Below are 27932 nucleotides of genomic sequence, written 5' to 3'. Positions count from 1 at the left end.
AAAATTTTTCTCTATTTTCAAAAACTAATTTTTTCGTTTTCGTTCCGTTCCGTTTAATGAAAAACAAACATCCATAAAAATAAATATCTATTTGCTTTCAACACAGTTGCTTTATTATTTTAAAAATCACAGCAATTTTTTTTCAATACTTTTATAACCGTTAATTGCAATGCATTATTATACGTACTTTAAAATATTTTGCAATCTGTACATAAGGAATTATATAAACATTATTATGTAAATTTTGACCTAATTTGACAAACTCCACCACTATCACTAAAAACTAAATTACAAACATTTTCTACACTATACCATAGTAAAGAACCGTAACGTCTAGCTGTGAAATCAATAGTTGATGATGCCTCACAAATTAAAAATAGACATTGTGTCCGATAATTAAAAATGACTGCTTCCTCAGATGTAACCTTTCCACTGGTTGTAAAACCATATAAAGCCCGCCAAATTTGATGGTTACCTGCTTCCACAGCTGTGCTGCCTACTACGATATAACGATTTCGTATAGGCATTGGAGTTTCGCTTCTCTCAATTTTAACTTGTGAATATAAAAATTTATTGTTAAAATTTGGTGGAATATTGAATCTGTCAAGGCCATAATTCTGATGAAAAAACACTGTATCAAAAATAAAACTTGTAGATCTGTAACGGTCTTCGAGTGTCTCGACATATTCTGTTAAGGTATTTTGTTGTAAAGGCATTATAATTTCATCTATTCCAACCATAGCTAAATGTTTAAAACCATCTTTGAATGTTCCACGATACATACAATCATTGTAATATGCCAAAATGTTAGCATATTTAACTTCACTTTGATTCAAGCCTCTATAAAAATTCCAATCCATTTTCTCAACTACATCTTTTTCAACATAATAATCAAGCAATTTATGTACATCATCAGTCGCTTTTATTATATAAAAATAGAATTTTTCAGATCCTAATAATTTATAAAGCTCAATAAATTCAGCAATACGAAGAACATTTCGATAATGAACTGGTAGTGGAAACACACATACTGCTAAGTATTTATAATTATATCTTAAAATATTAGATGCTACTGGATATCTAAAAGCACAAAAAAATTATTTATTTTATGTTAAAACTATTTTTAATTACATATGCAATAAACTTACGTAATTGGGATAAAAGCGGGTTGTTCTACAGTTAACATATTACTCTCATACGATAAAGCTATAGAATATGGCAAGTCTACAATTTTACTATTATTAACATTTATAAGAGGGCACATAATTGTGAAGGCAGCAAATTCTAAGTCTTCATGTTCTGTAATAGCATTAACTTCACCTGGTGTTACAGTCATAGTTTCATTGTCATCAAATCTATTGCAAAATAAAAATATAAAGTTAAAAATTAACATTATATTAGGTGTATACATAGACACAAAAATATTAAAAGTAAATTATCGTACTTACTTATAGATGCAAACAATTTCATCATCATCTATATCCAAAGGTAATATTGCAAAAGTTCTAATTGTTCCATATGATTTATTTTCCTCGTCAAAATCTGCACTATCTGAAATTTGTTTATTTTTTTTTAATATTTCTATAATTATTGTACATTTAAAAATATGCATATGTATATATATATATGTATATATATATTACTTAAAGTTTCTACTCTCGGATCAAAATACGCTGAATATTGTTGATGTCTTAAATCTGGATCACCTATATAAATCCATTTATAAAAGCTCTCATTACCACTTTGCATAGGTCTTATAAATGTTAAAGATTTTTGTACTTCTTTCAGAATTGCGGTTCTTTGTTCGTACTAAAATAAATATTAAATGTATAATTGAAATTAGTGTGTTGTTTATTAATTCGTACTAATAACTTAAGTTTTAATTAACTACAGGCTTCGATACTAAAGAGTCTATATTAATAATAATTATAATAATGCAAAGATTTACAGGAATAAATTTAACTCCGATGCAGTTCTACCTCTCGCGTGTAAAAATATAAAAATGAATAGTCAAAAGTATTTAAATACTTTAAAAGTGCAATAATTTCGAATGTAAATATATTATTATGATGTTGAAATATTGCAATTGCATAGTATATTCCGAAAATTCATATAGTTTCCAAGTGTCACAAGACTGTATTTAAAATCGTAATTTGGTAAAGGAAAATAAAATTCTCAAATTTTAAATATTCTAAAATAAAATGCATATATGCAATATATTTTGCACAAAAAATATACATTTAATCAGTTATATTTTCCTAAAATATTAATATCACTTTATTAAGAGGAAGTTAATATCACTTCCTCTTAATAATAGGAATGCATTTTACCATTAAAACTAAAATTATAAAAAAAAACACAATTTTAATGATTATCTAGAATTATATTATTCTTAAATATACCTTTAACTTTATTATAACGTAAATATATGTATATGTGTCTGCAAAACACAATATCAATGGATAACATTATATCTCTAATACAATACTACATACGTATGTATGCATATGGATCCTTATTATTGATATTTTCTTCATTGTTTTCATACTTTAGTTAAAAGCCTTAACCTTCAAAGTTGGTTTTTTTATATATGACAAATATATTCCAAATATATTCAGAGGTTTATATAAATTCCATGTATAATAACACATACACAATATATTAAAGCACATTGAATTGCATATAGATTTACCTGTGTCTACTGATATATTAAATATTATTATTAGCTATTATTTCCAGTTTATGTATATGCACATTGATTGAGTTGGTAAACAAAATTGTGCCAAAATATTTTTATTATTATACGTATACCCGTAAATCTTAATATAGAAAAAAAACTACATACTTAGCTTTATTATACAAATTAATCAATACTTATTATATTAAAAATGGAAACGGTTACTGAACATAAAGAACATAGTTAATGTAATATTCCGCAAGTTTACAAGTAGGTACCGTACATATTATATGTAATTAAAATTTATATTAAATGAAACCAATTTTAATGAGAAAAATTTAAAATTGATAACAAAAATTGAATAACCGATTTAGTAAATTTAAAAATAAATTTAACCATTTATGCAAATAGAATTAATTTCACAAAGCAGATAAATATTTTACTTATTCAACGAAACGCAAATATATATACTCGGATACGTAATTTTTTTGCAAAATTTTGAAAAAGTTGAAAGTCAGTTACTTATGTCTATACTTGGCTCATATTTTTTGAATGTAAACTTTTTACATGCCTTATTTATACATATGTTGGTATACATAAAATTATATCTACATAATGTATTTGGGTATAAGTATTCTGCAGATATCAAACACATTATTATTACTCTTCAACAACTGTACATGTATTAGAGTTTTTTTCAAATATACATATATTCACAAATTGACTAATGACAAATATTTGACAAACAATTAATAAATATAATTTAGATTACATCACTATTGTATAAGTACAATTAACATCTAAAACACTAGGGTATCATAAAGAGGTTTGATTGAATATTTTTATTAAACCCAAACGATTTTGTAGATATAATGATATAATTTTACTTTAACATATATTATGCACATATTCAAGTTATATATATTCAAGGAGCCTAAAAACTCAACAGCAATGCTATAAATTTTGTTCCTAAATAATTATACACTTCATTACGATTCATTTATTATTTTTAATTGATATAATAAGATGTCACAGTGACATTTTAATTGATAATTGAGTTAATTCACTTGACATTAATAATTAATTTATTCCTGTATAATAAAATATTACTAAAATTATAATCCAGAAATATTTTGAAATTTCAGTTTAATGCGTATCATTAATTTCAAATTTAAAAACAAATTATTCATATATGTACAAACGACTAGTCGTACAAACATATTTAAATATTTTAACTTTATACCGAATAGAATTAAGTATAATTGTATTCAAAGAAATAGTAAAACTTTCAAAAAATATTTCCTATACATATGTATATGTATATACCTACCACCCTCTGGTTTTATTATTAGCAATTAAATTACCATAGCAAAAACAAAATTGATAATTTTTATTAATTTAAACGAAATTCAGATCAATATTCTTGTAGAAAACACGCGTTCAATTCACTGTAGACAAAATTTTTTTCGTATATATTTTCTATTTCTCATTTAAAATATTTTGCATGTATAAAAAATATTAAACAATTAAATTTATAATTAAATGTCCTTTATTTCATATAAAATATGTAATAAAAAAAAATAGAGAAGCAAAAAAAATTCATTAAATTAAAAATTCATAAAATTCGAATGTCAAGTCCATGAAATTAAAAAATGTTCAATTTTGCAATTTAAAAAATTCAAAACAAAAGTATATTTAAATATTTTATTATATGCATGTATCCCGTCCCAATGTGTATGTATGTATATATATTTAAAATAAAATGTAGATATAAAAAACATTACGAAATATTGTATACCACTTTATATGCACAAAATATAACATTATAATAAATTTACGTTTGTATAACAAAAAAATATATAGAAGAACTTACAATAATATGTTTGAGTGTAAAATATAATAATAAAGATATTAAACCCGTAACAATTCCCGATTTAATTAAATAAATCCATTTTCCCATTTTTTTTTAATATTTTATTTTATTTAAAAAAATTTTTTTTTTTTTTGATAAAATATTTCTTTGCAATTAACGAAAATTAATTAATATTTTTAATTTTCTCTTAAAAATAATTTTAATTTTAATATTATTTTTATAATAACAATATTACCGCACCGCCATTATATTAACATTTTCTTTCAATAATCTTAGCGGAACTAAAACGAAAATTTGTTATAGTATTTATTTTTTTTAATATTTATAAATTTTCGTATACTTCATATTGGTACGAGTACGCTGTACCTACCACCCATGTGAGAAAAATAAATAATTTAAAGATATTATAAATTTAAGTTTACGTTTTTGATAAAAAAAATCTAATCGAAAAAAAATTTTTTGTACTTATAGCTAATGCCCTTTACACATCAAATTTAAAACAATTTCATTCTAAATTAAACTATTTTGAAATGTCATTAAATTTCATTAACTAAAACGAAAAAATCAGAATTTTTTGGTAGTAATAAATACTTTGAACTGTGATGAATAATACCTGTTATTCACCACATAGCGTATTTGTATTTCAATTTACACAAGTTGACTTTAAACAAAAATACTTATTAATACGTCGCGCTTGCGAAAATTAGTTAATCTTCTTAATTTATAATAAACATATATACACATATCTTGTGTCAATTTGATTTAGCAATTGCAATATTATTTTGTCAAAGTTGAAGTCAGATATAAATGCATTTTGATAGACATTTTCAACTATGATGTACATAATGTCTTTAACTTACTCAGTTCTAGAATTTAAAAATTAATTTATTGAAAATATTTTTAATAACAAATGTTATGCATTTTATTTAATTGATTATATTGCTGATTTTCTAAAAAACCAATCACCATTCAATGATCTGACAGTTTACAAGATTTAATACGTACATAATTTTGGTTCTTAATTTTTTATACACCTATATGCATATATATTTTATATAATAATATTTTCTCTCAAAATATCTCAGAAATTTTTAATATTCTTATTATTTTCAACTTTTATATTTATTGTGATTGTTTTTCTCTATGTAAAAAATTACTTTGAGTGCCAAAAAATAAAAAACAAATAAGACGAAAATATAAAAGAAATATCTATATACAAAATAGAAACTTAACTATAACATTCTGCTGTTTTTACTAAGATATGAGAAATTTATAGTGAATCTATAAATATTACAAATATTTTTTTTTTATTTTTGTGTACAAATATAAAATATAAAATATATTTGTACATAAGTTAGTACTTATTTATAATGAATGAACCTAATATAACATCAAAATATTTGCATGAATGAAGTATAAAGAAACAAAACATTTGCATATATAGAATTTTGTGTTTTGTATACAAATATACACACATATGTGCATACATCTGTATAATAATATTTATTATAAAAGTGTACATAGTTATAAACATATACATATTCATACAAAACATGCCAATTTGCATAAAATTGTAGAACATTGTTATTCTACATGTCATCAATATATTTATTAACGGTATTTTCCTTGTCGCTGGTCGTTATTTCATTTTAAGTTTTTTTACTTATTTTGTTTTTCTCTTTTAACATTAATGATTTTTGAAAAAAAAACATTGGTCCTATAAGCTATACGTTATATACCTATATACAAATTCATATTATGTAGGTATATAGGTATATAACGTATATTTATATGTTGCATAGGTGCATTTTATATTTACGTATATGTTTTCAGACATTTCTCACAAAAATTAGAAAAAATATGCTTCGGTATTTGTTTCGTTCCATTCCATCCGCCCAGCCGTGCCTCGTTTTTGTAAACTATTTTGTTTTTAAAATTTTTGACGTTGTAAAATATGTACGTTTCCAATTTTGTAGAAATTATCAAAGATTTTATTTAATTGGAACAAAATATTTATTCATCTCACTCCCCTTCAAAGTTATCAGATCCCAAAAGTAGCACTCAGCTTTCCTAAGTTTCTATAAAATCAAAAAAATTTAAAGTATAAAATGTCTTGCCATCAAAAAAATGGGTTCATTTACCTCAATTCCATTAATCATTGGTGAACGAATTTGAGCGTTACGTTAATATTATATTTCTTCAAATATTTATTTGAATCCTAAAAGTATGCAATAATTGTTTATTTTATAAAACAATTTTGACAATAATATATTGTATTTTCACTTATTAAAAGAAAATGTGCCACTTAACAAACCATTGGTTTAATTCGAATTTATTGTAAGTACATTAGGATCGATATAAATTCATATACACACACAATGCATAAATAAAAAAAGTGAAATTATTATAGATAATTTATTTGAAATAAATGTAATGTAATATTCATAGTAATAGAATACTATTCTTATAAGTAATGCCCCTAAATAGTAATAAAATTCTCGAAAATATGAGTAATAGGACGCAAGAATATTTTAATTTTTCTTCTCATTATAATAAAATAAAAGATTTTTCATTAGTTATTCAAAAATCAGCGTAACAATAGACAACACATAGAAATTTTTTATTATTTTTTCCGAAGAAAAGTAGATTTTTTTGCATGTTAAATTTTCTTTTTCTGGAAAAAGAAACACAACCTCATATACATACATCTTTGAATTTTTAAATTACATACTATTTTTAAAATTAAATTTTTTTTTCTCGAATTGGACTTTAACCAGCGACCTAGCGAATACTCTAACTATTTCTGAACTATGGTTTCTGGTACAAGTCCTTTTATGGGAGAAAATTTTTTGGGTCATCCATCTGTATGATGTAATTTTTATTGTTGATTTTAACATTCGCAATTTACGTAAAAAAAGTTTTGTCTAAAATTTTCTTTTAAAACGCAACATTAAAATATAATTTTTTGCTTATTTTATTATACCTAATTATTTTATTATAAGCAGTTATTCTTAAAAAATAAATAGGCTATATAGAAAAAAATAGAAAAATAAATTTCGCGTGCAATTTTTTATTAGAGAATTACTTATGTAATTTAATTTGAACTAAAAATAACTTTTAGATTTTTATTTTATTTTTATTATGTTTAATGAGTACGTACATATAAAAATGTTGGGACTACAATTAAATTATAACAACAAAAATAAAACAAAAAAAATAGTCATTTCCAAAAACAAAGAAAAATTAGTACAACCTATACATAAATAATGAACATAAAAATTGTAAGTTATTAAATTACGATTAGATTTACTGCAAAAAAAAAATATTTTTAAAATATAACCTCATTTTAAACACAAATATGACGAAGAATAAAAGATTGACTTCATAAAAAGAATATGAATTATTGGTTATTTAAGAATCGAAAGTGTAACCAAAATTCACAATCAAACCTTAAAGCTATTTCACCCAGTCAAATTAGGATATAACGTATATTGAGTGAATCTTTTATCTTGCTCTAAATTTCACCAAAAACTTTAAAAAAATTAAACAAAACAGTTTTTGCAATAAACTTTAAGAACTTTATACAATTAATTAATCACGTACAAATTCAAAAAATTTTCAATTCTAATTTTAAGAACAAAATTTGAGAAAAAATCATATTTCAATCAAATTTAATTAATTTAATTTTTAATAAATGTTTGTATCGTTGTGGCCACAACTATATACATATCATGTATGTACATACATACTCGTATAAGCATTCATAATGCTTTATATTGTATAGGTACTTAACAATTTTTAAAAAATATTATTCACATATTATTATGCTTATAGATGAGTATGGTTGCTCCTTACTTTCATTCAACATTTTGTAATACTACCAATAATTTTTATTCAAAACTATCATACGCATATGTCGTCGGCTGAGAAAGAAAACAGCGTATAACATTTATACGTCGTTATCCGATTTTATCACCATTGGATTCTCCATAGTCGATTCTATAAGTTGAGTTACTTTATATTTCTCTAGCTTTTCATTTTAACATACTTTTTAAATAAAAACGAAAATATTGTATAAAGCATTTTTAGAAACTAATTAATAACAAAATAGCGTAAAATGCGTTTACTTTGTTTTATTGCCAAACCGTAACTTTTTACAAAATTTAAAATAACGTAATGAATTCTTACACTATTTTGGTAGAAAATTTATCATTCAGTTGTTAATTTCAATACCAAATAAAAAAGTGTATGTTACTTTTACACGCTTTTTAAATTTTAATAAAAAAAATTTTTGCAATAAACTGAAAAGTAAAACGGTGTAAGAATTTGATACACTGTTTCATATTGTCTTATACACTACTTTAATTTTGAATTTTGAATCGTCTTCCCTGGCAAACAATGCAATAAAACAGCGTACAAAACAAACGTACATATGTACATTATACTTGTTTAATTTTGTTTAATTCTATATGCATCTTCATGTATAAGACAAATATTTTTAACAAATAAGTATTCTGTTGGATTTTGTTGATCAGTACAGAACTTAAAGTTATAACTTTTTTAATAAGTGAAGCAAATAATTAATAATTTAAGGCAAAATTTTATACTCACAACAATTAAAATAATTTTGTTGTGTTACGTAAAAAGAAAAGGAATAAAAATTTTAATGATGAAGAAGTGGTAACGTTTTTCGAGAAGTCACCAGAAAATTCTATTACACACTTTTCTTCTGGCTCTGATGACAATTATGAGCCTAGCAAGAGTTCAGCATCTGAAACGGGTGAAGCGGAACCAGAAAAACTTACAGAATGTTTTATAGACTAAACGTTTGATAATGAAACCATTACATCTACATCAGCGGAAACACTACTCGAAAAAATTTTATAAAGTACTAATCTAAGTGAAAATGTAAAAAAGCAATAAAAAAAATTAAAAAAGAAAGAATTCAAAGCAAAAGAACGTTACAACGGAATTTGCAACTGCCAACACAATTGCGTTGAAAAATTTCCTTAAGATGCAAGAATTAATAGTAATAATTCGTATTGAAAGCTGGGTGATTATGGAAAGAAAAGATTATTTCTAAAACATACTCTCACACACAAAGTATATACAAGAAAACGACCGCGAATGTCTCGAAAAAATTTTACGCCTTGTTATACATTGTATGGTAAAACCGTTTGCAAGAAAGCTTAACTTAAGCATTATAAAATACACATAAAAGTTGGCTAGCATACTTATAAAAGAATCTTTAATACAAAATTTAATAACTCGTTTCATGTGCGCAATATGAAAACATGATCAATCAATCTTAGTTAGAAACATTCAGTAGCATTTTATCAAAACTTGGCAGAAAAAGCCTCATCTAAAAATAATTTATCTAAATTAAACGAACCAAGCTATTCAGAAGACGAGATTGAAGAGCTACAATTAAATTTTAGAACTAAGTTTCAAAATTTCAAGTAGAAATAATGTACATTTGAATTATCTTTTATGTTAATATTATTTATTTTTGTTTACGACTTTTCATGTTACATTAATATCGATAAAAATACCTGTTTATATTTTCATACGTTGAGTTAAAGTATGTAATGTTAATTTGGTTTCTCAAATTATATTAATTTTTTACAAAATAAAATAACGTATAAATAAAAATGAAATGGTGTATACCATACAAAAAAATTAAAATGAAACAGTGTATAACTTTCTTCATACAATTTCTACCAAAAATAAAATAGTGTAAGAAGTACCAAGAAATTTCAAACCTCTAATTTTCTAAGATCTACAAAAATTTATTTAATCAAATTTATGCAAATAAACTATTTATTCCCCCAATAATGTTTAACATAACTTTTCAGGATAGTCAAAGATGACAACCGGAAGATTTTAGATTCGAAACTTCATTTTTATTTTGCAAAAAACTTCAAACGCGATTTACTCAAAACTATACCTTTTTTTATACACTGTTTTATTTCTCAGCCGACGATGTATATACATCAATATGTTATGTATGTATATCTAATAAGCAATAATAAATTATAATATAGCAATGTATGTATGCATGTATGGAATATTAAACCGAATTGAAGATCAACAGGTATTTTGTATTTATATTATTTACTACATTATTTTCCGTTTTTATTGCTAAGGATAACAAAACAACAAATGAAATTAACAAACATTCTAAAATTCAACAGGTTTTTTATTATTACATACATGCGAGTCGGGGATTTGTACATGCATGTATGTATGTATGTATGTCCGGAAAAAGTAAAATATTATGTATAAACATTTTTCCACGCTTGATACAAATGATATTATAAAACTAGAAATCCAATTAGAAGCGCGTTTTCAAATTTTGTACACCTGTTAAATCACTAAAATGAAACTTGTACACGCAACTATGTAATATAATTATTATTAGTTACATACGTGTATGTAACGCTATCTTTAGGAGAAAATATCACAAAATAATATTTTTTATAATTATCGAATGATTTGTATACAATTTATAATTTAATATAATTTCGTATAAATGAACAAATATAATTTCGTTTGGGAGAAAATTTTATTTTAAAACTCTTTTTTTTATATTGCAAATTTGTTTAAATAAATTATGTCTGCAAGTATAAGCATTCGAATTCAATATCACAATTAATATTCAAAAATATTTTAAATGAGTATCGTTCAGTAAGTTGCTATAAATCTTAATATTTTGTGTCTTACATTTGTTTTTCCAAAAAACACTCAATATTTTTATAAAATATCAAGTAATATTGAAAATAAGCTAAATTATGTCGCTAAACATTTCTAATGTTGCTATATACCTATGTAACAATTTTCAAAATATTATGTACGTCATATTTTAAAAAAGTTGGTAAACATTCATAATAACATTTTCTATATACATTTATTATTATTGTAAAATGTATTTAGTTTGATCAATACAATGTTAATCAATCCTAGACACATTTACATATACACATATTTATTAATTTTGATGTAATAAGTATATACGAATGCTCTTCATCGACTTTTTTTTAGATAAGTAATATTAAATGCAGAATTTTCATTTTAGTCATGCTAGTCGAGTTGAAAATAGCAGCATACTTTAAAAATTAGGGAATAAAAAAATATATATAAAAATTTTTTTCTCGTTTTTTCTTCCCATTAATCTACAAAAAAAAAAATTTATTTTTTGTTTTTCTTTTGGAATTTTCCTTTTATCAGAAATTGAGAGTGATTTTTCTCAATTAGGTTTTCAATTTCATAAAAAAATTTTTAATATTAGTGTTTAATAATAATAATAACTATATAATATTATATTTGTATAAAATATGGAAGAATTAAAAGATGTTAGCATTCATCATACTGCCATAAAGTTAGCTGGAGAATTGAAATCAATGAAAATGTACGAATCTTTGTATAAAACAGTACAGGTGAGATCAAAATTATTTCTAGAACAATTTCTAAAAAATATTATTCACATATTATTATGTGTATAGCTTTGGTTGCTCCTTACTTTCATATGCATGTATACATAATGTGAATAAATAATTTAATTTGTAAGAAATGTATATAGATAAAATTCAAATTAAATTTTTCCTAAAATTGTCCTTAAAATTACACAACTATGACGAAAAGTTGAAAAACACTAAGTTATAAATTGAAATATTATAAATTGAATATTAATTCCTTTACAGTTATTAAAAAAATTCTCATTTCTTTGTTTTTAATTTTAATTTTATATTAACATGTTTGATCAATGACGACGACATTATTGTGTATAAATGAAATATGCAAGTACATATATCCCCCAAAAAAATGAAAAAACACCAAGAGTAAAACAAAAATCCTCTAAAAATCAATAGAAACGGAAATAAAAAATTTTTTCGGTTCATTTTCTTCTTTTTCTTGTACTTATTGGTATACAAACCCTCTTAACAAATCAACAAAATAATTCTTAGGTTCTGCTCTGATTCCAAATTTATTCATATTTATTAGTTATTTTAGGGTTCTTTTTTAACATTTTTCTAATTCTAAAGGTTGAAATTTCGTTTTATTATTTTATTTTTTTCTTCTTTTTTTTATATATTTTGTAGAAGTTATAAAATTTGATTGAAACTTAATGGAAATAAAATTGAAAGTTTTGTTTTTACCTTTTATTTTTATGCATACCTACCTACATAAACCGTTTAGTGATGTGCTCAATAAAAAACGCGTAAAGAAAACTTAACAAAAATATTTTTTAAATATACTATTATTATGCCTGGAAAATTATAAGCAGAAATTTATTATTATTATTTATTTATCAAAATTATCGTACATAAAGTATAAAGAAATAAAAGGAAAAACTATAATATGTCAGAGAAAATAGAAATTCTACAAAAACATCAAGGTATTTCCAATAAAAAATTGAAAATATTATATGTGAGATTTTTAACATAATATTGCAAATGTATATGTACATATGTATGTACATATATGCGCGTAAGTATAGGTACGAGTTCAAAAAAATTCGATTGTACTTGCAATGAAATGATAGGGTAGGTACTTAACCTCAATAGAATAGAATAAAAATAAATGAACTTTATTTACCTGTCATAACAAAAACTTTGTCAGTTATAATTTCAACTTTCATTCAATAAAATTTTATCTAATGTAAGAATCTTAAGCGTAAAAGAAAGTTCAACACCACTATATAAAAGTTTTAAATATTTATGTATATAGGATTTGTAATATACGAGTAGATACATGGTATATACAAGTTTGTTATTATAAATTTATTCCTATGTGTGTTGAACTTTTTAACTGTTCCTTAATCAATGAGAATACAAATCACGTTATATTTTTTTTACATATTTTATAACAACTCACATATATACATATATATTAATGGATACGAAAAGTCAATGTTCCCTGTCATATTACTATAGTTATGAATTTTTAATTTTAATATAATACGCGTTTAAATTTAATAAAAACAAACACATTTTAGATTTAAGTACCTTATAATAGGAACGAACGTGTTAAAATGATAACTCAATTCATTTTCGTAGCAACATGCACATTGTAAAAGAATTGTTAACGGAATTACAATTTTAACAATAAATTTTAAGTCAGGCAGTTGCACGGATATTATTAACATTAAATTTTTTCCTATGCTTTGTATGCTATCAATTTCAATTTTCAAAAAATGCTTTATTTATTTATTTTCTTTTTTACATTATAATTTAAACTTAATATAGCTTAGGACTACTTTCAAATTTTTTTTCAATTTTTTCTTTACTGGCCCTCTGCTGGAGCTTTGTATGCTATCAATGTGACATCTCCTTTTTAATTGACTTTAATTTATAATCTTTTCTCTTTTTCTTATTTTATTTTTATTTTTTTTTATGTTTATTTAAGTTAATGTTGATTTCTTCATTTATATTTATAGAAAATAGTATGTAAACCAAATGTAGATAAATATGATATGAAAAATACATTAGAAGAGGCTATTAAATCAAGTGGATTAGAAATTGAAATAAGAAATTTAGTTTATCATTTAATTCGAAATTCAAATAAAAATGAAACAAAAACGACAATACCATCAAATGATCCATTAAATTATTTGAAACGTGCTGGTATGCTGTGGGATCGACGTGTTAAAAAATCTTTAAACGCAATGTGCACTGAATTAAAAGTACCCATACATGGTCAACATAGAATTACAGCTGAACGAGAAGAAATCTTAACAAAGTGGGATGAATTAAGTAATTTTCAAATAGGTGATTATATAACAATTTAGTAAATTATTATTATTATTATTATTATTATTATTATTATATACAAACAACAATTAAAATCAAATTTACATATGTAGATTTAACAAATTATCGACCGGTATATGCTCCTAAGGATCTTTTAGACGTCCTACTATCACTTAAGGGTCCAACTAAAAGTAACGATAGCGAGTATGTACACTGTTATCATATTTATGCTATAACAAATGCTAATACTCAGTTTGAATATTTTATTTTGCAGAAATATTCCGAAATGGGAATTTTCTCATATAGCTTTAACAGTCAAAAATCTCTTTGAATTGGTATATGTTCTTAATTTTTAGTCGTTCCTTCATTTTTTAGATTTAATTTAATATAAAATTTTAACAGAGAACTCATTATTCTGAATTATTAAGAAGCGATTTTAATGCTGACTTGACAAATCATTGTAAAAAAGTTTTATCTTATAAACATTCACCATTATGCCAACAACTTTTAAGACAAGGGAATACTCCAGCACCATATCGAGGAGAATTGTGGTCATATGTTTTAGGCAGTAATATATATACGCACGTAAATTTTTAAAAATTCAAAAGAAAACCTATAACAATATCTTAATTATATAACACTTTGTTTTTCATAGCAATCACAATATTGGGAACTCCTAAAAACAAATGTTCTAAATATTGATCATATTGTTGATAAATTAGTTTTTAAAGATATTCAATTAACGGCTTCCAATGATGATCAATATTTTGTTTTCGAGGATGTTTTATACCAAGTAATGTTATGCTTTTCTCGTGATACAGAAATTGCTGAATTGATACATGTTGAACCTTATATGATTAAAGGTAAACAATATGAGGGACCACCTTCTGGTGTAGTACCATTCCACGGCATTTGTATGTATGGTAAAAACAAAATAATAGATTAAGTTTATTAAAATATTATAGAAAAAAAAAAAAATTTATTTTTAAATTTTAGCTGCACCGTTTTGTTATTTATTTGATTGCCCGCGATCATTATATTTTACTTTTCGAGCTTTTTATATACGTTACTGCCACAGATTAACAACTATTAATACTCACCCACAAGTAAATGCTTTTTTTAATTATTTAATTAGACAAAATATAAAAATATTAATTTATAGGGTATTGTAAGCTTGTGTCTTCTATTTGAAAAACTCCTTCAAACTCACGAACCATTATTGTGGTCGCATTTCAGGGAACTTCAAATTTCGCCGTAAGTATATTGTAATTTTTACTTTTCTTCTAAATGTTTTATAGTTTTATTACATGTTATATATTTTTTTGTTATAGAATTCGAATTGTGTTCAAATGGCTGATGCGCGCTTTTAGCGGACATTTAATGCCAGACCAATTGTTGATTTTATGGGATTTAGTAAGGATAAACTTTGCGATTTAAAATTATTTTACTTAATTTGAATTTGAATTATATTTTATGTTAATTAAAAACATATTATAATATTAAATTATAAGAATGTGATTTTTAATTTCATAAATATTTTTAGGTCCTAGGATTCGATAGTTTAGAAATTCTTTCTTTATTTTCAATTATAATACTTAGTTTTCGTAAGGAAAGCCTTATGCAAGTTGTTACATTGGACAGTATTGAAGCTGTTCTTTCAGATTTATCATCAATAAAAGTTCTCCCATTAATTCAGCTTGCTTTAAGTCGTGATTAATCATTATTGACTTATGAAAATAAAATAATTAATTTAAGTAGAGAAATTTAATGTAATATATAAAATATAGTACAATATTTTAATATAAAAATCTGCGTTTTATTAAATTTACTTGTACGTAAATTTAAAATTATTGATAAAATTGTTTTGTTTGTTTTCTATTTTGATTATTATTTAATATAAAATGTTTTAAAATTTTTATAAGAAATATACAATATTATTAAACTTAAAACTTGGCTTTTATTTTACATAAATTTCTTTGTCGAAGCTGTTCCTTCCAATCAGATTCTAAGCGAACATATGATCCACCATGCAATATGCCTGTATTGACAGAGCCATGATCATTGCCATTTTTCCTACTCACAATTGACATTATTTGTTTCATTACTTTTTCCTCATACTCTCTTTGATTATCCTGATTGCTTCGCGCTGAAACTTCACCACACCAATATCGACCATATGTTTTTGATCCCCTTGCAGTTCTAAAATATTATTTTTTACTTTTACAAAACATGATCGCTTAATCTAATTTAATAAAAACAACCTGCGGCGTCGATTATTTTTATAATTTCTTTCGCTACTGCTTTCAGATTCACAACCATCAGTACTACCAGATAATTGCCTATTTGAAAATTTCCCTTTAGCCATTGGAAATGAATCACTTGAGTCTAAAAATAACGAATATGTATTAAAATATTATAAAAGTGTATTTCTAAAACCTGATTCAGAACTTGACTCAGGATAAGATATTGGTGTTTTTCCTCTACGAATAAATTTTGAGTTACTTTCATCTACGTGCACAACGGGCAGCAACCCTTGACGACATTTTGTAGGCTTACATACAAGGAGAATTAATAATTATCACGTATGTACGAAACTACGAGTAGTTAGTTTTTACCATTAATGATATTCCAGTCCATATTGGTTCATATGCTACTCCACATTGTGTAGCTGTTTTCATTTTTGGCGATTCCGTTAGGCAACCGCCTTCAGCTGCAATTTGAGCTAATGCCAAAACAGCACGATCACGATCGCTCTCTACCAAAACACTATGCTCCCGGAATTGGCAACCCTTTCGAAAAGAACACAGTTGCCATGAATAATTTTATTATAAATAATTATAATTTCTTACATTAGGTCCAATTAATGATTCAAATCTAAAAGCTTGCTGCCCACAACATGGAAACCTCCCAGCGGGACCGGGAGCATGTCCTTCAGTTATTGGGCCTAAAAATTGCGCTGGTTCTGGATGAAAAAGACACCAGTTCATCTAAAATGTACATTTTTTAGAAAAGCTTAATATTTTCCTTAATTTAAAGAGTTTTAAGATCTAATACCTGATATACTGGAAAATGCGTTTCACAAATACAGCAGTATAGAAAATGGCAGTGACCCCATAGTTTCCAATACACTTTTCTCCAACTTTTAAGTTCTTTGTACAATGTTACAATATAATGATTAATGTCCCACTGCTGATCTTTTATATGTTGACTAACTAATTGTCCCCAGCGATTTATGCGGATATTGGAGGCCGTGCAATATACATATGTAGCAGCTGCTTGAGTTAAATATTTACCGCATCTGAAAATTTACGCATCATTTTAAATACTTATATTACAATAGAAATATCTTACTTCTGACATCTAAAAATGCCAGCTAAACTAAAGTAATGGCCACGCAAGGCTTGTGGTTCGGGCTCCATCAAAGATTGTATTAATTTTGTCCATAATCTAGGTGTAACGCGTTCTTTTTTATCTTTAACCATTTCTAATTCTAAATTTGTAAACATTGCGGCTAATCTTATAATAATCGCATCATTTAAACAAGATAAGTTTGTTGAAGTTCTCACAACATCGTTTAAACGAGAATGGCAAAATGAGAGACAATCCAAAAGTAATGGTTCCATCTATGATATATTTGGAGTTAATTTCTAACATGTTAATATTGAAACTTAGTTACCTGCAAAAAGCTGGCTGACACCAAAATTGGTATGACATTCGAGGCATCCAACTGCGGTGAATTACTATTTCCGTCAAGGGATGATTGATTTATATCCTTTTTGACCCATTTCATTAACCATTCAAAAATTTGTATATCGCAATGTACTGATATATCCATGTCCTCCAATTTTTGGCCACCGGTTACGTCCGCAAAATATCTCATTTTATTAACTAATAAATTTTGCGGACAACTAAAATCTTTTGATGTACTTTTCACTTCATCGCATACATGTATTATGACCTCGGATCTATAATTGATAATAATATTCAAACAGCATTTTCATTAAGTTTTTATAAAACACAAATTACTCTCCGCATTTCCTATTTTCATTAGAATCTCTGCTGCCTAATCCAGAAGCTAGCGATTTTCTTCTTAAAGTTGTTTTGTTTTCCTTAACTTTATATACTGTGTCGGCAGTTTTCGGTGCTTTATGCTTTTCCGTATTTTCACTTTTTCCCATTATGCTTTCATTTCCCTCTTGTGCAGACGGAACTTCAACAATATCTACCGAAGCATGAAGAACATTACGTTGCTGATGCTGTCCCGTTTTACTAGAATTGCTATTATTATTTGAGTTTACATTTGAAGTTTCCTTTGGTTTTGAAACCGTTTTAAATCCTGATTTGTTTGCATTTAAATTTGTTGCATTGCTATTAACGTTGTTACTGTTGTTAATGTTGTTAATATTATTTGAATTATTATTCGGATTCGAAAATATATTTCCAGTCGTTATGTTACTAGCATTCGAATTGTTCAATGTATAATGTAGCAAAGCAGATGGCGGGTGCGCTGGACAAATGTGAGGTAAAATTGAATCAATTATACCCTCATCAATGAACTGATCAAGTTTTTTTTTTAAACTTGGATGAATTCCCTTGCTATATAGTGAACTAGAAGTTGATGACGCTCCTGCCACTGCTGCGTCTAACTTACCTCTGTTTAAACAATTTTTTAAAGTTCCGGCAACACTCGGTAAAGCACGTTTTCTTAATATTGAAGCTGCTGTTTCTATTCTATTCGATTGTCCTGACACATTATTTGTATTAGCTGACAATTGATTATCGTATATTATTGATAATTCGTTAACACGTTGTTTGATTGTATCACCAAGAATTTTATTTATCATACTGTTATTAGCTATATCATTTAAATCGGGATCTCCAAAGTACTTGGATTCACCAAAAAATATTATATCATGAATTTGACAGGCAAGTTTTAAAAACTCCAAAAATTCACTCATTGAAATTTCATCTTCAGCAGATTTTGTATTGTTTTCAGTATTTTTTTCAGGTTGCGATACTTTTTCGGTCGGAATGTTAGTTTTTTTAATTTCGTCGGGTACTGTTTTAATATTTTCGGTTTCTTTATTCATCTTTATTTAATGTTCCTGCTTCGAAGGTTTTTTTTGTTAATGAATTAAGTTTATTATAAATTATATAAAATATTTACTTTTAAATTTTTCTATTATAAAATTATATATATTTCTTTTTAGCAATGTTTTACCAGATTTGATATAGGTCAGGTGAAATTACAAATTGCCCTTTATATTAACTACAAATGAAAAATACTTTTTACCAGCAAGTTTTTCAAACTCTATTGGTAACCATGTTATTAATAATGTTAACTAAGCAACCGATTCGATTTCCTATACCCAGAGAATATAATATTATTCTTAGTTCAGTTTTCAGTTTATAATAATCAAAGTAAAGCTATCCACTGTTGACTTTATTGAAAAAGCTCTTGAAGAAACTTTAATCGTATTTCGGCCAGGTAATATCAGTCAAAAGTAAGGCGCGAAATTTCTAATATTCTTTACTTTTTCAATGTTATAATTTGCATGAAGGGCAAATTCTTTCGGATTTTATGCTATTTAAAATTCTGTTGTATGATATTAATTAGAAGTTATTCTAGATTATATGAATTTAAAGGAGGCGTTATATATTCTTATGTAACTAACTTTATATTTTGCATATTGAAATAGAAACCTAGAAATTGAAAACTTATAATCGCAAGTTACAAAATATTGGTTAATTTTTGGTTTTTTTCATTTTTCTAGGTTAAATTTTTTAATATAAAATTTATATTTAAATAATTATTAATAGTTGCACATTTATTCTTGAGGGTGGGAAAAAACGTGGGCAACTCTTTGCTTTATTTTAAAACCAAGTGGCTCTTCAAAACATTTATATTGCAAATTATTGTAATTTTTGTATTTCCGATTTTATAAAATTGAAAAAAAAAAAACCTTCCATAGTTAAATCGTTAACCAGCCTCGGTAAAATTATATGCATAGAAATTATGACTTAATTTTATTTTAAATAAAAAATGTTTTGAATACACATACTTACATATTTCAAAAGTTCAAGAAAACAAAAACACCAAATAACATATGTACATACTCAATTACATTAACATTGTAGTAATTTGAAGGCGAATACGAGAAAAAAATTAAATAAGCATTTTGATAAATCAAAAGCGTCCACGACGAGAATTTTTGTATATTTTTCAGGGAATTGCCATTTGGTGAAAATTGTAATGCGGCTCCTTTTTACCTTGTATTTGCCCACTCCTGTCTTTTGAACATTATTTTACTTTATCATTTTTTCTATTGTATGCTATATTTTTATTTAATAAATGAATACTATAGATTAGATGTACATACATTTGTACATATGTATACTGATTAGTAAAAGTAGAATTTTATTAGCATAATAATTATGATATCTTTATTTAGCAAATTTTATTAAACTAAAAGAGTTTTAAAAAACTTTTAATGCAAAATAAAATCATTCATAAGTGAAATGGGTAAGTGGGCACTATTATTAATTATTATATAAAGAAGTCAACTTTATATAAATACATATATATGTATACTCGCATACATACATTTATACAAAAAAGATCGATTTAAATTTTAAGTAAAAATGTGTATAATACTTACATAGTTTGATATAGAATACATCGCCGTACAAGGCATAACTTTCTCTTTCCCAAAAGTTTAATAAATATTAAAAATTATTTAATTATATGCAATCGTATTATTAATTATAAATTTCGTGTATTTCACTCAGTTTTACGAAGTTGATATAATTGTATCACGAAAATAACATCAATTTCAGATACTTAATTGACAAATTTTTCTCAAATTTACTTCGGTTATTTATTATACTTTAATAAGCAATATATTATATAATATATACTGTGAGTCGAATTGAAAAATCTAAAACCAATAATTGTATTTCTATTATATTGAATCGTATTCATTATTTAATTAAATTTAATTAAGCCAAAAATATTTTTTGATCTATTAATAATAAACTTCAAATTAAATGTAATTTTCATGTCAAATATGACCATATTTAGAAGTTGCGTTAATCAACTCAAATTCATTTAATTGACCTATACGCACTCCTACATGCAAACAATTAATTTGTCAATAAAAATTATAATAGACATTGTGGAACAGACTTCTTGGTGAAGAGTAAATTCTTATAAAAAGCTGATACAATAAAAATATAATTTTAGGCAGTAATGAAATAATTTTATATATTTAAACTTTCAGAACCGAAATCGGAATGAAATTCTTTTCTTTCGCTTATAAAATATATTTTGTTATTATTTACTTTAATTTAGTTCAATGTACTAATTATCAAAATAAAATAATTGAAATTTTAAAATATGAAAGTTTAAAACGTTCAACAAATAGTCTACTAATATTTTCAAATAAAAATACAAATTTAATAGACATTAAAAATATTTATAACAATTTACATTTTTTTAATATAATTTTAATGGAAACTTCTAAAACCGATATAATTTTCCAACAAACAACTATTAATCGAAATTTATTAATTATTATAATCAGTAAAAATATTAAAACATTAAAATTTGATTTAGAATGTATAACAAACTCCTTGACCGGTTTACATAATTTAAATATGATTGGAATTATTTTAGAAAATGAAAATGGAGTTAAAAATAATCTCCAAGTGCTTGAATCGTTTTTTAATTGGATTTTTAAAAAAAGATTTTTAAATTTTATTTTATTATATGAAAAATTTTATGAACAGAAATTGATTTTCATTGGTTATGATTGCTACCCGAATATAAAAATTAATTTTTTGACAAATACTACAGAATTGTTTCCCGATAAAACAAGAAATCTTCATAAAATTGTATTAAGGTCAGAAGTAAAACAAGATGTTCCAAGAACTTTTTTTTATAAAGATAGCAATGGAAAAAAAATTATTAAAGGATTAGGACCTGAAATATTTTTTCTATTTATAAAATTTATAAATGCAACTTTTGAAGATACGAGTATAAGCTTAAATAATTCAAGTGATTCAGAAACTCTTAATGTTATAGATGCAGTAAAATTTGTTAATTCTGGACAAACTGAAATTCATTTTCATTCATATGTTACCGAATCAATATTTCCAAATATATTTTATATTAATTATTCGTACCCTTATAAATATTCTCCATGGTGTTATATGATACCATATAGTAAAGAAATACCCTTATCATATTATTTACTTTTACCATTTAATTTAAGATTATGGTTATTCATTGGATGCAGCCTATTAATTTTAATCAGTTCAAAAATATTAGTATATTTTAGAATATATAACAAATTCAAAATTGAATATATATTTAATGCTATAGAGATTACATATTGTGAAATATTATATTTAACTTCAAATGATTGTGTTGAAAGAATGAAAAATTTCTGGATTTATAAAATAATTAAAATTAATTCTTTTTTTAGTGGATTTATAATTACAACACTCTATATGACAGCATTATCAGCATTTTTAATAACAAATGTATATGAACCGCAAATTGAAAATCTTAATGATCTTATACGTAAGGGTAAAAAAATAATGATAATTACCTATGAGGTAGAAAAATTTAAAACACTTGATATATATCCAAAAATTAAGCATCTTTTTCATCCAGTTAAAAATGATGATTTTTATAAACATAGAACAGATTTGAATGATACATATATTTATACTGCAAATACAGATCGACAATATTTTCTTTTACAGCAACAAAAATATTCAAAAAGACCAATTTTTCTTCCACCTAAAATTTGTATTTTAGATTCATATTTGGCTTTTATTGTATATCGTGACACACCGTTGCTTAAAACTTTTAATTTATATTTACGATGGACTTCAGAATTCGGATTACATCAATATTGGGAAAGTAGAAGCATAGAAAGTGCATTTAAAATGGGTATTTTGAAGAAAATTAAAAATCATACGTTACATAATTTTCGATTTAATTTACAGCATTTAAAATTAATTTTTCAACTTTTAATTGTAATGTATTTTTTTTGTATATTAGTTTTTCTTTATGAATTATTTTATTACAGAAATTTCCATAAAATTATTGTAATTACAGAAAAGCTATAAATAAAATAAAAGTAAAATTTTTCTTTCACAAAAATTTTAAAAGTTAATTAAAACTTATACGAAATTAAACGAAATTAATTTTTGAATAAAACACATTTTTCTTATCATTTATATATTATCTTCATTTATTTTTCTTTTTTTTTTATTTTATATAGTTATATTATATTACTTACATCGTTATATATATATATATGTATATTCATATGTACATTTTATATTTTTTAAATTTTATTTCAATATACATGAATATATTAAAAATTTTTACAACGAACGACAACAATATAATAAATTTGTTTTTAATATTTAAAATTACATATAAAAACAAAATAACAATATAATATGTAAGTTTAAAAATATTTAAAAAAATTTTTACAATATTTAAAAATAAACAAAGAAAAATAGAAAACAAAAATTACAAATAATAATTACACCTGTGTGAAATACAAAATCATAACAAAATTTTTATTATAAAGCTATAAAATTAACAATGATTATTAATATTGCTCTTTGGTTAACAACATGAACAGAATAGTTTGGCATTTTACAATTTTATAATTCAATTTTTTTAAATAAAGAATTTTCTGATTGTTTTATATTAAAATAAAAATAATATTAGTTATTTTTTTTAATATTTAATCTAACAATATAAATTCTATATATTATTGCAATGTTGAGATATTTTTATTTACTGCTAAATGAGTTAAAACAGTTAAATTTAACTGTGTTAATAACACAGTTATTTTTAACTATGCATTATAGTTATTTACATCATGAACTAATTCGAAAAATTATATTTTAAAGCGCGTTATAATTTAGTAATGGTAGAGAACTACTGAAAATAATGCCTAAATGCCGGACGTTAAGAGATTTTTTTGCTTTCTTAATAAAATATAATTAAATTTTTTATTTAAATTACAATTTTTAAATAAGTTCATATTACCGGATATTATGAAATGTTGCAAATTTTTATTTAAAAAATAAATAAAAGACTGAAGTGTAATCGCACTAAGAAATATAGTCACCCATATGCTCGTAGACGCATCATTTGATGTAATCTAAATCAATTTTGAAATTTGAAATTTTAGATCTTTAGCGTCTAAGAGAATATTAGTGAATATTAAAATTGAAAGCATTTACATTTACCGACTTAACGAATTTACCATTATATAAACTACAAATCAGAATTTGTTTTGAATTTCTTAATATTATTTTAACAACAATTATTTAAGCGACAAAAATAAAAAAAAAATTTTAAAACTATAATCGTAACATCTGAATTAACTATTCTTAAATTTCTGATTCTTTAATTAATTTATTCATTTTTCAATCGCAATTTAAGACCATTTGAGATATGTATTGGTTTAAGATTTTTTTTAAAACTATCAAATATTAATGAAAACTACACAAATTGCATTTAAGTAATTTTTTTGTTGTTTTTTTTTTCAATATAGCTAAGCACTCATGGTATTTTTCTTTTTTTTTTCTTTTGTTAAAAATTAAAAATTCAAATATTACTTTTTTCAAATCGCAAAGATAAAAATAACACAAGATTCTATTAAATTTCTAAATTAAATTTCGTTTTAAGCTTAGCATTAACATAATCAATTCTTTGAATTTTGAAGGTAACAAAAAACAAATTTAATGCACTTAAGAAAAAGGAAACAATAATTAAATTTTAATAAAATAAAATGATTTTTCATATATTTTATGTTTTTCCAAATTTTTTTTTATTTTAATTACGAAGGACTCTTCTCGAACCCTTAATTTGAATCCATTTTAATATATTGCATCCTCAAATTTATTTTAAAATTGGAAAAATAAAAAAAATTTTAATAATTTATATACATACATACATTAATTTCTTTAAACTTTAGTTTAACTTAATTATGATTTTTTCTTTTTTATAATACATGCGTAATTAAAAATCATGCTTCATGGAATTATAAATATTTTAGGCCATAATCCAATTGTTAAACTTAAACTTATTTCGACGTTTATAATATACTGATGAAAATTTGCTAATAATCGTAATTATAAACCAAGTTTTATTTTGAATTTTTATAAATTTCGTATTAGAATAGATTAATACAAATAATGAATTTTTTAATATTTTAAACAAGAAACAGTGTTTGCATAATTAAAATATTCATATATACATAAGTATATTAAAAAAAAACTGAACGAATTTTATAAGAAAAAAATTTTTCAAACCTGTCTTTTTTTAACGAAAATTTTTGCAAACATTAAATTATTTATAAAATCAATAAAGTTTTAAACCTTAAAGCATATTTATAAATTTATTATTCAATTCACTTTCTACTACAAAATCAGTCATATGTTCGTTCTATATTTGGTAATGGGTTGGGAAATTCAACTAAACAAGCCAAAAGTAAAATTCTAATGAAATAAAACTAAAAGCTAAGTAACTACAAGTTTTGCAATTTCCGACGTCAACATTATAATAAAACTGCATTTTTAAAATACACAGTTTACAAGCTTTTTAAATTTCTTATAATTTGCGTACTAGATATTAAAATCTTTATTAAAATAAATCTGCTTATTTGCAATATTCTGTTAGATGTATCACTTGAAGTGATGAGATATTATTAAAAATTACTGTGGTTTCCATTAGAGAATTTCAAATTTCGGAATTGATTTTATTCAGAAAATTACAAAAGTTTTGAATGACAACCAATCACTTCAAGGGATGCAATTAATAGAATATGCCTAATTACTAAAGAAAAGAACTAATATATTTTTTAAATCAATTTCCAAAATATATATTTCTAGATAAAATGAACTATTCGTATCCGAACTTAAACATGTTTTAAAATGGTGGTAATACATATTTGCCCTATGAAATTCAAGGATAATTAAATTTAAGTCACAACAAAGTTCTATTAATTATATTTCAATTAAAAATATGTATATATTTTAATAAGTGTAAAGAGAATTTACATTGGCATTAAGATACTAATTTAACTTTAAAAATTTTTTATAACTAAATAAATATTAATTCTGAGAAAAAAGAAATTTTTTAAGAATCGTAATAATTTGCCCTGTAAAAACCGATTAATTTTTTTTTATGTTGATGCTTTTACGTTCATATACACGTATGTAATATGCACAAATATATTTTTGATTAATATTAAAAATGACTGTTTAAAATAATTAAGTAATATAAAGTTAACAATTATTTTTATTAAAAAAGCTGGTTGCAGCGCTTAATTAAAACTTCTTAATTATAAACTTTAATAAAACTGCTTCTTGCTTTTAAAATAGACATTGCAAAGAAGGACACTATGTTAATTATAAATTCCTTATCAAATGTAAATATATTGTGTGAATTAATGCCAAATATATTCCATTAGATCGCCAAGAGAAAATTATTTTCCGAAGAAACCAAATTTTAAATAATGACTAACATTTTTAAATAATGCCTATTTTGTAAATAATGGGAATTAATTGATTGACGTACAAATATTTTTTTTTAATTTTGAATTACCCTTCTTCCCAATTTTGAATTACCCATATTAAATAATATTTGAAATTTTTAAATATTACTTAAATTTAAAGTCGTATTTCATCCTTTTAAATGGTGCGTTTAAGCGAATATGGTTATATATGATTTTTGTAGTTATTTAGAAATTTCATCACTACTACATTTTGAAAACGGGTATCTTCGGAATTCACCGACGCATAAGACACATTGTATCATCATCTGAAATATCAACAAAAAAATTTGACGATATGTTATGTTTGATGTTTTTATTTATTTGATGTTGTGTCTGCGAAAATCCAAAATTTTTTTGATGCTTAAAAGGTTTTTATGTTTTTTAATTAAAATGAATTGGAACAAAAAATTTTCTTATTAAAGTAATTAGTGAAATCAAATAATACAATGCATCAGATTTTTAAGTTTTTAAATGTAAAATAAGACAATGTGTTTAAAAAAAAGAATTGAAAAAAAATTTAATTTTTTTTCGATTTTGAAAAAATCGTACAACTTTTATTTGGTGATTCCAAACAAACCTAACAAACAATAAATTTTTTACCAAAATCATTTATTGGATTCAGAGTCTTAACTTTCAAAAAAAGTAACCGATTTAGGTATGCCTGAATTATATTTTCTAGTAATTTTACCAAATTTAAATGTAATATATTCAAATGAAATCAAAATAGTTAAAAATTTATGCAATATCTTTTAAATAAATAATATCCTACTCCTTACGATTTACATAAATTGCATATGTATTAAGTATATTGTAAATTATTTTTAAACAAGTTCGAATATTTAATCTGATGGAATATATTAAGTACTAATTATTTTAGTATTGTTTTTACATACACGTTTTCAATTTTTTTCTTTTTTGGATTGAATATATATTATTTGAAAATTAAAATTTTAGGTACTTTAAATATTATTTGTATAAATAAATTTTTGTATTTATTTCTTTACATTTTTTCTTTACATTTACATTAACGTTTAATTTTC

At 23.8% G+C, this 27932-nt stretch overlaps 3 protein-coding genes across 4 annotated transcripts; 1 reads left to right on the top strand and 2 right to left on the bottom strand.

Moving 5' to 3' along the window:
- Positions 1–90: 90 nt before the first annotated feature.
- On the bottom strand, positions 91–4805 carry LOC129608478 (uncharacterized). 2 transcript variants are annotated; one of them, XM_055519983.1, is made up of 5 exons: positions 4551–4805; positions 1644–1809; positions 1449–1551; positions 1149–1355; positions 91–1080 (listed from the first exon to the last, which is right to left on the bottom strand). In XM_055519983.1, the coding sequence occupies exons 1-5, from the start codon at positions 4635–4637 to the stop codon at positions 234–236; spliced, it is 1410 nt and encodes a 469-aa protein (XP_055375958.1). In that variant the 5' UTR covers positions 4638–4805; the 3' UTR covers positions 91–233. The 2 variants fall into 2 exon arrangements, with proteins under 2 accessions (XP_055375958.1, XP_055375959.1); XM_055519984.1 differs by lacking the exon at positions 4551–4805 and adding an exon at positions 4008–4026.
- Positions 4806–11884: 7079 nt separating this feature from the next.
- LOC129608529 (TBC1 domain family member 19) lies at positions 11885–16016 on the top strand. Its single transcript, XM_055520089.1, has 10 exons — positions 11885–11986; positions 13987–14317; positions 14413–14503; positions 14574–14634; positions 14702–14884; positions 14955–15222; positions 15296–15405; positions 15462–15553; positions 15631–15712; positions 15843–16016. Exons 1-10 carry the CDS (start codon positions 11885–11887, stop codon positions 16014–16016), a joined length of 1494 nt encoding a protein of 497 aa, XP_055376064.1.
- A 256-nt stretch (positions 16017–16272) lies between these two features.
- Positions 16273–19389, bottom strand: LOC129608435 (SANT and BTB domain regulator of class switch recombination; the record flags this gene model as incomplete). Its single annotated transcript, XM_055519929.1, has 10 exons — positions 18756–19389; positions 18326–18635; positions 17976–18264; positions 17651–17922; positions 17354–17597; positions 17149–17286; positions 16915–17088; positions 16736–16850; positions 16561–16684; positions 16273–16498 (listed from the first exon to the last, which is right to left on the bottom strand). Coding segments are annotated over exons 1-10 (2526 nt in total), but the record flags the coding sequence as incomplete, so codon positions are not given.
- Positions 19390–27932: the final 8543 nt, after the last annotated feature.

The sequence above is a fragment of the Condylostylus longicornis genome, unplaced genomic scaffold, assembly GCF_029603195.1.
Source record: "Condylostylus longicornis isolate FDR11 unplaced genomic scaffold, ASM2960319v2 ptg000031l, whole genome shotgun sequence".
Lineage (NCBI taxonomy): Eukaryota > Metazoa > Arthropoda > Insecta > Diptera > Dolichopodidae > Condylostylus > Condylostylus longicornis.
Note: the sequence above shows the minus strand (reverse complement) of the source record. Positions and strands in the feature narration are given on the sequence as shown.

Coding starts and splice junctions, on each gene's coding strand:
- LOC129608529 (XM_055520089.1), top strand. CDS start 11,885: ATGGAAGAATTAAAAGATGTTAGCATTCATCATACTGCCATAAAGTTA. Junction 15,223..15,295: donor CCACGGCATTTGTATGTATG/GTAAAAACAAAA, acceptor TTTAAATTTTAG/CTGCACCGTTTTGTTATTTA. Junction 15,713..15,842: donor TGTTGATTTTATGGGATTTA/GTAAGGATAAAC, acceptor AAATATTTTTAG/GTCCTAGGATTCGATAGTTT.
- LOC129608478 (XM_055519983.1), bottom strand. CDS start 4,637: ATGGGAAAATGGATTTATTTAATTAAATCGGGAATTGTTACGGGTTTA. Junction 1,552..1,643: donor TCCGAGAGTAGAAACTTTAA/GTAATATATATA, acceptor AACAAATTTCAG/ATAGTGCAGATTTTGACGAG. Junction 1,356..1,448: donor GAAATTGTTTGCATCTATAA/GTAAGTACGATA, acceptor ATTTTGCAATAG/ATTTGATGACAATGAAACTA.